Source organism: Achroia grisella, unplaced genomic scaffold (genome assembly GCF_030625045.1).
Source record: "Achroia grisella isolate CSIRO2021 unplaced genomic scaffold, CSIRO_AGI_Agris_v1 utg1174, whole genome shotgun sequence".
NCBI classification, from domain to species: domain Eukaryota; kingdom Metazoa; phylum Arthropoda; class Insecta; order Lepidoptera; family Pyralidae; genus Achroia; species Achroia grisella.
In genome coordinates, this window is record NW_026712590.1 from 1,907,674 (window position 1) to 1,923,144 (window position 15,471).

Below are 15,471 nucleotides of genomic sequence, written 5' to 3' on the forward strand. Positions count from 1 at the left end.
CATTTGTTCGATGAACATAGCTTTAAATACAAGCCTATTTAGATTTCTAAACGTATGTACATTGTTAACGTTTCTATAAATAACATCGACTGGCGCCATATTGTAACAAAATATTAAACAATAAGTAGGTGATAATTTTGTATAATTATCCAATTATCTTTGCGTACTTACTATGAAAATTAACAGACTTTAAATTATAATTAAGTAGGTAATTGTTTACTCTAAAAACTGGTCGATATATTCTAAATAAATATAATAAAATCTTGGTCTATAAGTAGGCATAATTCACATTTATATCATAAAATATATCATATTCTGTGTACTTTAATTCAGTATGTGATAGTCATGGGTTATCGATTGTGTAAAGAATAATAAAAATCGATGCAGTATTAATTTTTAAGAAGCATTGGACTCGACTGTACATATTGTAGTATATAAAGTCTTTGGTTTTTTTTATTTATAACGCTTGTAGTGGCTGTTTATAACGTACTCTGTGCATTTTATAGAATCGGAGTCTGTATTGTGGCGGGAACGTCCAAATTCAATGTGTAGGGTGAATTCGTTTTTTATTTGAATTAATATTGAAATACAGTAGGGTGACGGCACCAATTATGGACATTTTAAGCAGACGATTTCTTGTTTCTTTGAATAACATCAGATTTTTTGAGTGAACATGGATGACAGTTAGTAGGCAAATATATTAATAAACAAAGAATACAGTAAACTTACTACTGTTTACTACAAACCGATACATTTTGCAAAAAAAAATAGAAAAAATAGGAGATCGCTAAACCCCAGTGATATACATCTGAAATCTAGTAATGGACACCCAATTATGGACTATCCCTGAACTATGTATCCCCAATTAAGAACATCCATTTATGGACACAGAATATGTATTATCAATAGTATTGACAGGAAATTAAATAAAAGTTTGTCAAAAGGAAGATGGATTAAATAAAAACATTGTTACTTTCAGTCTTTAATCATTCGACTTTTCAAAGTAGGCTTTTCAGTCTTTAGCAACTTACCCATAAAAGAAATATTACGTACTCTTCATACTAATAAACATAAATAATTTAATATAAAAGAATTCCACTTCAAGTTTAACTTTCATTTATAAGATATCTTAACTCTTTGCTAATAAAACTAATAAACAATTTAATATAAAACAATTCCACTTCAAGTATACTTCAATATATATAATAGATACAAATCGGGTAAATATTTCCCCATTTCCTTAATTTTGAAAAATCCTCTCTTATTTAAAGGCAAAGGGTCACTAATAGATTCCACAATAGAAGTTTCGAATTCGGGTATAATGCTATTATCTCTATGCCATGTTCTGAACAATAATTTGACAAATGCAACGTTAGGTGTGATTTATGTCCATCTAAGAAAAATACAACAGGCTTTTTTATGTTTTCCTGTTGTAGCCAAGGATCGAAAATATTTGTGATAAATTCATAAAAGGTGCTTCCGCACATCCACCCCGATTCTGATTTTCCTATTCCCCAATCACCGGGAACGCTCGCTGATATGTGCGCCGGTACTCTTTCATATTTGAAAACAATCATAGGGGCAGCAAGGTGTCCCGCAGCATTAGCTGTTACAAGAACAGTAAGGTTCTCTTTTTCGTCTCCACTAAAGTTATAAAGGTGTTTTTCACCCCGTTTGCAAAGCACTCGGCCTGCTTTTGGTGACAAAAAGAAAGCACTTTCATCAGTATTAAAAACTCGGCTTGGATCTTTCAAAATGTCTTTGAGGCCTCTTTGTTCTAAATATGACTCGATTTCAGAAAACCATTTTCGCAAAGCTTCTTCACACACATCGTCTCTCGATTTGGAAAGATTTTGCGCGGTTTTCTCGACATCTGGGTGCCTCTTTAAAAAAGATTGAAACCATTTTTTCCCTGGCTTATTATTAGTAAAAGGACTAGGTCTCCCTTGCTCGACAATTATTTTTTGTACGCTTTCCATTAATAATTCACGATTTACTGGAAAATGTTTTTCGCTCATTGCTACTAACCATTTCACTAAAATGTCTTCTTCGGCTTTTGAAAGAACTGTTTGTGGCCCCATTGCACACTCCAAAGGACTTTTGCCCGATATTTTATTATATAGTGTAATACGCGGAACAACCTCTTTGCAGCCGTAGCAATCTTCTCTCCCTGTCTGACTGCTTCAACAGCTTGCCCCATCTGCTCAGAGGTGTAATCTTTTTTTGGCGCCATCTACGAAATCCAGTGGTACCAATTATAGACACAAAAAAATATCCAATCTTGGACACATGTTCATTACTGGTAGAAGTTGTCCAAAATAAAAATCACGACTAAATAAATAATTGTTATGACATAAAGAATTATTTTAAGCGACATTCTCACAAAATACTCTAAAAGTTAACTTTCGACACATGTCCATTACTAGAGGTTTCGATAATCTAGAAACCAGTAATGAACATCTCGTAAAAAATATTAAAATATTGAATCTACCGGTTTACGTTAATTTTAATTTTCTTTTAAAATCCTTTAACTTTAAGTAAAATAACATGATTGTACAGGAAACAACAAAGACGTTGAAGTAATTTTCAAAAAACAATACTCACTCTCTTAACGATTTTCACAATAAAAACAGATTTTTGTTTGCGACAACCAACACGACAAATTTAACGGTCAGCCATTTTGAAGCAAAATGGCCGTTTTCGATGACATTTGACATTATGACAACTAAAAGGTGGACGTTTGAGTTAAGGTGTTGCTGGAGCAAAAATAAGTGTGTTCTAGCTTAATATTTAATTATTATTTTTTAAGTGTCCATAAAAGGGTCTTGTTCATTATTGGTGCCGTCACCCTACACATATAATGCGTGATAAGTTTTAATTTTAAAGTTACATTTATAGTTGGTGTTCTCCAGAAGATGGTAGAACGCGGAGGAGGTCAGGTCAGTTACCGCTGGCGAATTCACCAGACATTAATCATAATTGTTTTCATGGTATAGTAGGTTGGTATATCGTTAGCAATAATAATAAGATTTAAATTCTAATTACCGTTTATCGTAAAATTAGTAAAAAGCTGAAGCAGCCCTGTGGTGCTAGCAATATTTTCAGGGTAACTGAAGCGGGATTGCAACATCTTGCCTCGTTTAAACGGATAACTGTTTAAGTTTTGCATTTTATTTTTTGCGCAATAAATAACGATGAACCCAACGGGCTAAGCTGCTAAATTAATTATCCTAGATCTGGGTTACGTTGAAATAAAAAAAAGTTATTTACATTATATCGTAGAATAAGTAACAAAATGAAGTTATTACGAAGTGAATTGTCATTTTTTGTGTACAGTGTTATCTTAGCTAATAAGTGACTTTTTTTTATTATTTTTCTTTTAATCAATATACCTACTATATTTTCATGTTGTCTTCGTATTTATTTTGTTACAATTGAAATCGTTGTAGTAGGAATATTTCAAATTATATAATCCTAGTAACTTCGGTTTATGTGACGTCTGTACTGATGATAACCTATATAGTCGACTATTAATTTATTTTCTGAGCATACATAATTTATGTTGTGAGTGTGTATAGATTATATTTAGGAATTAATTGCTAACACAAATTAGTAAACTATTAATGTAGTGCTATATCATCAATGTTTAAAACACGCGAAGATATAATTTCCCCAGTATGTATATAAAAGCAAAGGACAAAGGTTTTAAAGTACTGGGTACAGGTTGCGTTCCGGATTCCACCGCGAACGCCTATATATGCCATATTTTATTGATCCTGCGAGCCATAAATAAGCTGGTACATGGCTGTTTGTACAGTTAGCTCGGGGCACCATTAATCTGATCAGGATCTACGCCGACGATTACGTGCGCCAATAGAAGCCGCCATTAGATGGCGAGATGTTAAAATTACACTTCACTTGCGACTAAATATATATATACGGTAATATACTCTAATAATATAAGAGACGGGCACGATTCGATTCGCTGTACAATTTTCATGTGCATTTATTCTTCTTAGTTAGAAGTCCTAAATGAATAAATTATTTTTAATGATTATGATTTTTAAAGATGACGTAAAATAACCGTTTGTGATGACTGTACAGCCATCTGCACGGAGCTTGCTTTGTAAGCTGTCTTTTCATCCGAACGATGAGACGTGGCAGTGAAATTACACAGTTCGGAGTAATGAGGTATACCGTAGGCCAAGGACTAAGGTGTCATGCCTCATGACATGTACCACGGGCCTCACACAACGACATGGTACGTGGTATTTAATATTCTCTATATATAAAGGGGACGGTTATTGTTTTCCTGCTGATTCAATTTAATTCAAGAGCTAGATGGCAGAAATAGGTGAGACAAAGGTATACACGCAAACGACTTTGTACCATCCCATCCCAGTGACAATGTAATATCACCTTTAGATAATATTTCTTGTCTATAGATCATTGCGACTACTCCACGATTGCGTAACGAGACAATTCATAACTTACCTATAATATAAAGCCCGTTTGGAGACCAACGTGGGCGGTGAGTGGTATATAAAATGAAATATCGATATATTATGCGGGAGTTCCAACGTCTTAATTATCCTCACGCTAAGCCGTCAATATTCTCGACCATAGTGTTAATAATGCTTCATTTTTATAATTTTTCTCCTTACAATGTAATATAATACCCACTTAATTTCTTTACGCCTGTGAACAATAAGGAGTATTACTGTATTGCTTTTAGGGTTCCAGGTTCTTCTGCATTATGAATTCGTTACAACATACATCTACGAAGAACAGCTACTATTACAGGGACAAGTAGGGTAATAAAGCTGGAGTTTAAAGTCAAGTTGTTTGCCATTCCCATTATATAAAAAAAATATCTTCCACTGGTGTCACGCCAGGCCATTAGCGCAGGATATATGTAGTGACTTCACTAAATAATGACATATTATTCTAAATAAATACAAGTAATTGATTGTTATCCAAACAAACCGACAAAAAGCAACAATATACGGAACATAGTACTTGCATTGTATCTCAAAACGCGTGGGCGCCATTATTTCTGAAGACATCTTTATCACCGCCATTAGATGTGGCTTAAACGAATAATAAATACATTTTTAATACGCCTGAGTCGTTTATTGTGACCGGCCGAAGCTTGGAATGCTCTTTTATGGAAATTGGGCATTGTGGTCCCAGCGACAGTGTTGCCAAATGTTGGCCATGCGTTCAACACAAGATTTTGCTCAAATCCCCTCTAAAATTCAGAATAAAACCCCTAATAAAGAAAGTTTGTATTAGTAGGTTCTTCCATTTTCCAATTAATTAATAAGTAGTATAAACTAGCGTATAAACTCGATCGTTAGTAAGCATCTGCTGTTGGTTTCAAACATACGGAGCGAAATGTAAAGTGTTGTGCACACTACAACATTGACAATACCTCTGACTACACCAACTAGGATTCTTTTTTTATCTCCAGTAAGAATCTAAACATTCTCATTTTCCCACAGAAAACCACAACGAGACATATTTTTGACCAAGGAGCAAGACTATTACGTCCAGGAATAATCTGAGGGTAACCCAGCTGGAACAACGCGAGTTTCAAGATGTTCGTAGCCCGGTCCTGACCAATATACTGTCCACAATCCTGGGCGAATGAGTGATGCTATCGTGGCAGATTGCCGACTTCAGTGCCGTGATTACAGAGACGACTTATATTTATATTATTATTACATATGTAAGTTAGTCTATAAGGTATTTATAATAAGGGCCATTAGTAGCCTGAAATAAATAAATAATTCGATTATAATAATAGATTTAACCCCGAGTTTGGGAATAAAATCGCAATCTGGCATCACTGCACAGTACTGCGAGATGTGGTGAAAGGATTAATGCTTAACGAAATTCTGGATGACTTTATTTACTTCTATATTGTGAAAGTATGAATAGAGTAATGTGGTTTTTTACCCGATTGACCAAGAAAAGAGGACAATTTTCCGCATTTATATGAGTAGAATGTATACATTGTAAGATGCGTATAGTGGTGCAGATGAAAATAGTCAAGCAGTCATAAAAACACTATGGTTAGTGTTAATTCGTCATGATGAGCTAATTAACTTGTCAGACTATATCCTCATTTGTAATCGTCTTCGAATGTTACTACGATAGTGAGCCTATAATCACCATTATTAACAATTCCCCGCCAGTAGTATTTTTAATAGATGATACTGAAATGCTGCACCTGCCTGGACTGAATCGTCTCTCCAAGGAACACACTACGTTTGTTAGTACTCAAAAGGCGAATCGCGGAGAATGATCACGTCCTGGGTAAATTCAAATTCTGAACTCAAGATGTATTCGCGTTCGGAATTCCACGAATGGTGTCGGAGAAAACTTGAAATTTGAATGTGGAACGCTAAACTTTAGAAATGGCGGGACGAGACGAAGACGCTGCAACGGCTTCGCGTTGATGTAACTCGTGTTCGGTTTATTTTACGCAATAAAAATAGTGTAATAATATAGGTAGTTACTATAATTTATATTAAAATATGTATGATTAATAAATATATGTAATGTATAATTATGATAATCTATATATATATAAAAAAGGTGACTGACATAGTGATCTATCAACGCACAGCCCAAACCACTGGACGGATCGGGCTGAAATTTGGCATGCAGGTAGATGTTATAACGTAGGCTTCTGCTAAGAAAAGATTTTAATTAATTCTACCCCCAAGGGGATAAAATAGGGGATGAAAGTTTGTATGAAACTTTGTCAATTTTAAACCGATCGGGCTGAGACGTAGACATCCTATGGCTATAGGCTAGGCTATGATGTAGGCATCCTCTAAGAAAGGAGTTCGATAAATTTCACCCCTAAGGGTTAAATTAACGCGAGCGAAGCCGAGGGTAAAAGCTAGTCTTTATATAAAATTCTCGTGTTACAATGTTAGTTACCTTACTCCTCCGAAACGGCTTGACAGATTTTTATGCAATTTTTATGCATATTCAGTAGGCCTGAGAATCGGCTACTATCTATTTCTCATACCTCTAAGTTATGTCCAACCTTAACGCTTTTTTTTATGTTTTGGACAACATTTTTATTTTTTATATTTTTATAATGTGACATTTAAAATACATACCTACAACCCTAAATTTTCACCCAGGGTGAAAAGGGTCACTCCCTCACTAACCCCTATTTTTTAATACCGATATGGCAAAGTAGCGTTTTTCGGTAGCTAGTAATAATATATATTAACAATATGGATAATTTTTTAATTACTGTAAGAAAAAGGTGCGAAAAATATTATAAATTCACGTAAAGTTCAAATTTTTTTTATCTATAACATAAACAACACAATGGTATATAAAATTTAATTAATTATAAAAATATGTTTTTAAATAAATTTCAAAATACAAATTCATTATTCAATGATCGTCATTATGGGAGGAAGTATGCGCATAAACTGATTTATTTATTTTCATCAAACGTGATCTACATAATGTACTAACATTAAAATATATATAGCAAAACCATCGAACTAAGAACATCTTCAAGTTTGAAGTTTGCTGAAAATGGTTTAAAGTAACAGTCCGCAATACGAGGAACAACGATGGCAACAATTTAGCGGGAATTAGGGAAGTGGGTCAACACTGGCTGAAGCGAACAAGCGCGGACGAAACGACACCGCCATACACTGAGTCATTGCATTTACAAATGCAGTTATAATTTTTTTATTTTTTTATTTTTACTACCCGTGACTTAGTTATTATTTTAAATAAACCATATACAATGCCCGTCCTTGTGATATAGTAATGTAAATAGGACTCTATTTTCCTCTTATCTAGGCCGTTGTACGTGTAGGGCCGAGACTACTACAGTAACTAGCCAAAATCCTCCCAGAAGCGCAGAAGCCTCTTGGTGTCTTCATAGGCTTTACGGAGTGACCTCACCGTGGATTTGGGTACGTTGTATGCTACTGCTACGCACTCCAGTATTACGTGAATGGCCGTTTATTCGGCTTCAAAGCAGCCCTTTCAAAGAGGACTGTCTGACTGTTTGACAGTGGCCCGTTATAGTCCCTAGAAATATACTATCCCGGTATAAAATTTTATAACATCCGTCCAACTATGAATAGGTAGCAAACTAACAGACAGGGGGGAGGGGATTATTAGTAATGTGGATTAATACCAATGGGGTTCGCAAAGTACCATGTCACGGTGACCTCCACTCGGCTCTTCTTGGAAAACTTCATGCATCAAACTTGTCATCCCTTAAAAAAACTAACAGACAGGCAAGTTTGCATTAAGAATATTATTGTGGACTTTAGACAATTTTAATGACAAGTATTTGATATTTCTCTCTTAGATACTAAGAGAGAAATATGAAATACTTGTCTATCAATCTTGCTAATAGTGCATTTAGGAGATATATTTCGTTAATTTCACATTCGTATTTCATCAATTTCACAACACATCGGTACCGCAGACTCTTCAAATATTAATTAAAATTAATTGTCGTACCTTTAAAAATGCCAAGGTATATTCACATTTGAACATTTCCATACCCCATTTCCCAGTCACTGTCAAGAGCACTGGTTACGAGCATTGGTGTTTTATGTATTGTAGAGAAGATATCGTACTTCTTATTCCAAGCTTGGACAATTGAGGTAATATTACCACACTTTAATATTAGTTGCGCATATTTGTTGCTAGTCATGTATTATATTATTTGTTGATTAAAATTAAATAAAATAAATAACTTAAATATAAATATACATTACAATTAAATAATTATACTTATCTATATTTTTGACAAAAATAATCTGAAATCTTTATTGCGAATTCAGAAAATATAAAATTAAGTACCTATAAAACAATTCACTACAGTATCATTGAACAATGCTTACAATAACAAATATATAGAAATCACACAATACAAAATATATACAAATCAAATATACAAAGCAATCCAGGAAGATGTATACATATAATACTTTTTCTAATATATCCCACGTACGTGACGTATGAGGTTTATAAACTTGTGTTTTCTAGTACGTTGGTACATAATATCTCAATGTTACAAGCATTGATTTTTGCCGACGGTGGCAACGGTGCTGACGGTGCTGACGATACAAACGCAAATGAAAGCTGTCGGGCGCACGTCAGTGTACATTGTACCTCAGTAAAGGATTGGCTGTACTAAAGTCCAAGTGAAACCTTATACTCGAAATTCTGTACCAGTTCCGAATAAACCCTTTATAAAGAGAAGTTTAAAAGTATGCAAATGTTAATGCAGTTTGTAGTTAATCAATCATTAGTCTCTGAGTAGGACATTTTTAAATTTATACGAAGGATCTGTTTAAGTAACCATTTGATGTCTCTGAGTGGGCGGATAGTTTTAATTGTAGTACAGTAATCTACTCTGTTGTTATTATTGTTATCATCTTCTCTGTATTGTTTTGACTATCTAATAAATAAACACGTGATTCACTTAAGACTGGTTTAGTTTATATAATAATACAATACACATAAAACTAAGTTCGAATTATATGTAACCTAATTAATAATAATTGTTGGAAAAACGCTTTTATAAAGACTTTTAGCTGTGCCAGCGGTCAAACACGTGAAATTTATAGCCTATATATATTCATATGTGTAAGAATAGAATAGAAAATCATTTATTCAAATAAATTTACATTGAAGCACTTTTGAATAGTCATCACATTTTTTTTAATCTACCGCTCATTCGGAAAGCTGTCTCATCACAAGAAGAACGAGCAAGAAACTTGCGTGTTGCTCTTTTAAATAATTTTATTCTTACTTTACATTTTTAAGTTTAAGTGTGTGAATACAAAGTACCAATTAGCATTAAGGTAAGTTATTGTAAAGTTTCACTTAAATTTTCACAAATTCTACTGAATGGTAGAATTTGTGTGAAAGAGTAACAAACATCCGTCCATCTACATATATTCACAAATTTCCACGTTCATAATATTAGTAAGATTTGGCAAATATATCAATTATTTGTTATACAATTTTAATTTTTTGTATGGTTTGCAAGTAAAATTATAATTAAACATTTTATTTTTTTATTATATTATCACAATATAATATAATAAAAAAATAAAAATAACAAGTCTTTGACCAGTTCAAAATAAGTAATCGAGTTTCCGTGTTACTTCTTGGCTTTAGAATATCTTTTTAGTTCTTTGTTTAGTGCCTAAGTGTTTAGTTCCATAAATACTATTGCCTCATTTCATTCTTCCACAAAGTAGCGAACATCTCTCCCTCTAAATTTCTATTTGAACCTCCACAAACTAGACTAGTAATTTAATATGTTACACAAACCTAGTTATTCTAAATTAAACCCAACTGAAATAGTAGTATATTTGTAGACATTTACCTGGCAACCCTTTGTGTACGTGGCTGTGATGAATTGCCGAGGTAGCTCGCAATCGACCTCACGTCTTGGCCAACCTCTCTTAACTTTGAAACTATTTGCAGTTGTTAATTAGTTGTGTGCATAATTTGTTTTCGGTAAGTACTTGCGAGTTGGGTTTTACAACCAGTCCATATTCCAAGCATTTTGGTTTTCAACTCGTTTGTTGGTAAGAGTGGTCGTCGTCTACTCAAGGATCGTAGGTACAATTTATGAATTAATCGTTTTTTTTGTAATGTTTTGTAAAGCTGCATAGAAACTCTTTTTTATAATGATTAATTAGAATGAGAAACAACGGTTCATGTGATAGTAAGCGGTAATCGTCGCGTATACATGAACAGCACCACGAGCGTCATGTTATCAAACGACGACCGTGATACCACTCCTGCGATATCATTTTAGAGAATTAAGATAAAGCCTGTATTTTATTCCGTATTTTTATTGCCAATCTGACTCTCGCATTATTTTGAGGACTGTTACATTTATTATAGTTTTCATCATAAAGTTACCATGTATACCGTTTAGTAATGTTTTTATTATACATATATGTACATATATAGATATCTAAGTGTACGCGAGAGTCGCCTTGACAAATTAATCACATCTCACTCTTATGTCAGACACGTGTGATAAAATTAATTTATGTTACATGGAGTGAATTTATTTCTAGCATAAATTATTTTATACCTAACTGGAAAACAATACTTAGCTTTTACCATAAAATCCTTCATGATCGATGAGTGTGGACGCGAAATGAGCATATTATTTTCAGGTTAATAGATAAAACACTCGTTATTTAGTGTAAGTAAAACGGAGATTTAAACAAATGAATTAATGTCGAGTGTTAAGAATACTGTCGATCTATATCAATATTATAAAGAGGACGATTTCATTGTGTGTTTGTATTGAATAGGCTCCGAAACTACAGTCTTTTACCATTAGAATCCTATATTATTCTTGATGTTACGCAATAATGTTGTCAGAAATATGAAAACTTTGATAATGTAACCCTAAGTGTGAAAAAACGTGTTATACTACAGTTTTATATAGAGGACATCAATGTTTACAAAAAATGTCACAATATTTTTTTTTTCGTGTCATAATATGCCATAGTAGCGCCGGTACTTAATACCGGCCACATTATTTTTATTATTTTTATTTGGACTGTTAGTAGTTTATATAATACAAAAGTATAAACAATATTATAAGTACATGTAGCGATAAAAAGCCTCTTTGACTGTCTGCTTTTAACAAATAGACTTCACGTCTAAACGGTATCCATTTATTATATTAAAAAAATAGTAGTGATATTTTTTCTATCAAAATTTATCTATGTAATTGATAATAACCGTCCGCGGGGATTAATGTCGCGGAAGATTACAGCATCGGGCGTATGATTTATATAACGCGGCACGCCGACTGTGGATTACAGGATCAGGTAATTCAGACACAATACACAGGGACACCGTTTGTATTATACAGACCGATCCGTATGCTTCACATAGTATAGAACAACTACGGATAAAATGGTTAATAATGCTGCTACCACCTGCGCTGATAGATGCTGGCTGGGCACTAGTAGAGAATGATAGGTGAGGTTGACCTGATTTAGGCAATCTCAAAATGAAATGGGACTAGTGACCTCATTAGTTTCAATATTACAAAATGAAATAGTGAAAAGAAAGAGCTGAGTTTCTTGTCAGCTCTTCTGGTCTCGAAAGCACTCCGAACTGACGGTGATTTTACATATAGATATAGAGTCCGTAATAGACCTACATGAATAAAGATATTTTAATTTGATTTGAACCATAGATATTTATCCACCTCTAAAACTTACATTTATTTGAATACAATGTAAAGGCATAGACAATCATATCTGCATAACGCGTAAGATATCTTACAAAGCCTGATTGACACCACGACCCACCGCTCCCAGCGTCGACTGTTGATATTTTCAGTTTGTGGCTGCGGTTTCTAAAGGCATTTACACTTTTTCGATTAATCGCACTAAGTACATACATCGCCAGGCGCTTATTTGTCAAGTAATTGTTTTGGATATTGCATAAAGTTCTGCTGTCGTAATATGTATTGTAAACGTGAAACATATAAGTAAAGCTGCACCCAATCTTTGCTTATTTTTAGATCTACCAGTGTACCATATATTGTACGCCCAGGTTGATGCATTTGATGTAGCTCTTATGTTATGTCTACTCTTAGGCTATATTTCGTATTTCATTTGTTTCCCCCGACTTTGTCTGCTCTTTTGAAGACAAAATATTGTCTATTACTATCTTCCTTAAACAAATTATCTTCATTTTTATTTCATTATTATCTGTTGAGCCGTTATAGTCGTGAAATGTAACTGACAGAGACACTTTAACAATAAAATTTAGTGTGGATATTTAAACAAAATATTCTAGTATTGTGTCAGTTATCTAATACTTACTAACTATACTCATATATACATATATATAGAACCTACAAAAACTACATTACGAGAACTATAAGTCTCCTGTTAGTGTACGTCTTAAACAGAAATCATTTTCAACGAATTAACTTCACTATTGCAATATCTTTATAATCTAAAGCAAGCTACACACGCTACGATCGGACTAACCGACTATAAATAGTAACGAGCGAGGAAACTTTATAGTTGTGTAGATTGCGAAAGATTATAATAGAATAGAAATAGAAAAATTATTATAGGATTCAAATGAAAGTGAATATTTTCGATATAATAAACAATAATTGAAATTGGTTCAGAAACTAGTATTTTCACTTTGCTCTATTATTCCCAGAATGTAAGAGTCAATTAAATTAGAGGTTATTCCTATAGGTTGTCATTCACGTACAACCTACTGGGTCGATTTAAATGAAATTTCGCACACAGATAGATCACATCCTAGATCGACAAATGGGATATACTTTATATCCGGATTCAAATAGACAGCACCGCGGGATGAAACCAGTTATAAATACGCAGTTAAGTAACTGATAAACTATTCATTGATTGGCTAAAGATGTACGATACAATCTCTGGATTCGCGTTAGAAAGGTCTAATTTATGTTCTGTATGCAGCCCGGACTGGTGGCATGCGCTTGCGCAAAACCTAATCGACAATCTATCGATTACATCTAAACTTCAACCAGGAAGGGCTTAGTAACTTTTATGAGCTGACACCAACCACGTTAAAAGCACGTCAATTTATTTCTTTATTATAACGTCCTTGGTGGTATAAAGATTTTATACACTGCTTTACCTTCCGATGGTCGCGGGTTTGATTTCCGTATAATCATACATTTAGTAGAATAGAATAGAAAATCCTTTATTCAAATAAACATAATTTAAACACTTTTGAATAGTCATAGTTATGCTTCTTTTAATCTACCGCTTATTCGGAAAGTTATCTCATCACAAGAAGAATGAGGAAGAAACTTGCATGTTGCCCTTTTAAATAATCGTTGTAACTTCACAATACCCGTATTTTTATTGATATGAGTGTTATGTATTTATTTGTTAATCAATTGTCTAGTACAAATAAAATATATACCTTTTATTAATATTTACTATACTTATTGCATTTGCTAGGAATAAGAAGAAATAGAATATTATAATAATATGATTAAAGAGATTAAATTTCAAGTTTTTGAGATAAAGTAACAAAATTATGTAATCAATAATTTACAAATGAATTCAATAAAAAAACCTTCTCGTAAATATTTTTCATAAGTATACAATCCTTAATAATATTAAGAGGCAAATATTGTTAACTGACATAAATGTAAAATAAATAGATTTTATAGATATATAGACACGATTTCCAAAGTAACAATATTTTTAATTCTATTCGTTCAACTCTAATATATATTCCTAAAGAACTACATATACATAAAGGTCAATTTGGAACGCATTATAGGAGCAGTCAATTGATAATTTAGTACCAAATGATAGTCCGGGAAGTGCCATAATGTTGAATCGTGACGTCATAACATGGCGGCGTTAATCTCCGGTCAATCATAATCCGTGGTTTATTAGAGTATATTACAGATTATGACAACGACAATATTATTAGTTATGTATATAATATTGAATTTAAGTCATTTTAGAGTATTGAAACATGTGTATATTGAAACGCCAAGGTCGTTCTATTGCTATTTCTATGCTCTTTCTTTATCTTTTAATAACCACAGCTCTGTGTTCTGTGGGACTGAATAGTATTATGTGAAGGATATTTTTTTTTTAACTTATTAATATCAATAATATCCCTGGGCAATTCACACAGTGTCATCTACTCCCAAGCTAAGGAGAGCTTGAGTTCGGGATACTCGACAGAGATAAATCGGTATGCAAACTGCTGGACCACTGAGACACAAACGGGGATCGAAATTACGACGGCCTGAGCCTAGGTTCGAAGCCCTAGCGGTGCCCTCAGACAAAAGTCGTATCCGCCAGGCGGCAGTTGGCCTTCAGCCGCTCCTTCCGCGGGTTTGGAGTGTTGGAGTGCCATCTGCATTCGCCCCCTATCATCTGGTGAAGTTGTAAAGGGCATCTGCGGTCAACAGCAATAGAGTATCCGAAAAAATTTAATTAAAATTAATTAAATATAAATTTCATTTTAATCCGTCCAGCTGTTTGAGTGAAAGGGATAATAAACGATAAAAGTTATTGTTATATATATATAAACTTTCGCATATAATATTAAGAGAATTATAATATAAATACTAATGTAGGAAATAAATTAGTATCATTACATAGTGTAAAAGAAAGTCGCTGTTGCTGTCTGTCCCTATGTATGCTTAAATCTTTAAAACTACGCAACGGAGTTTGAAGCGGATTTTTTAATAGATAGAGTGATACAAGAGGAAGGATTATATGTATAACACATGTACACCCATACGAAGCCGGGGTGGGTAGCTAGTATATAAGTATTAGACAGTATAAATTATTAATACGTATTTTACGCCTGTAATAGCATAAGGTAGTTTCTCAGTACAGTGTATTGGCAATATTGGTCACTAAATAGTTATTGCTA

General features: G+C 33.4%; 1 protein-coding gene across 1 annotated transcript; it reads right to left on the minus strand.

Moving 5' to 3' along the window:
* Positions 1-1,265: 1,265 nt before the first annotated feature.
* LOC131851625 (uncharacterized) lies at positions 1,266-2,081 on the minus strand. Its single transcript, XM_059202148.1, has one exon. It carries the CDS (start codon positions 2,079-2,081, stop codon positions 1,266-1,268), a length of 816 nt encoding a protein of 271 aa, XP_059058131.1.
* Between the last annotated feature and the right edge of the window lie 13,390 nt (positions 2,082-15,471).

Coding starts and splice junctions, on each gene's coding strand:
- LOC131851625 (XM_059202148.1), bottom strand. CDS start 2,081: ATGGGGCCACAAACAGTTCTTTCAAAAGCCGAAGAAGACATTTTAGTG.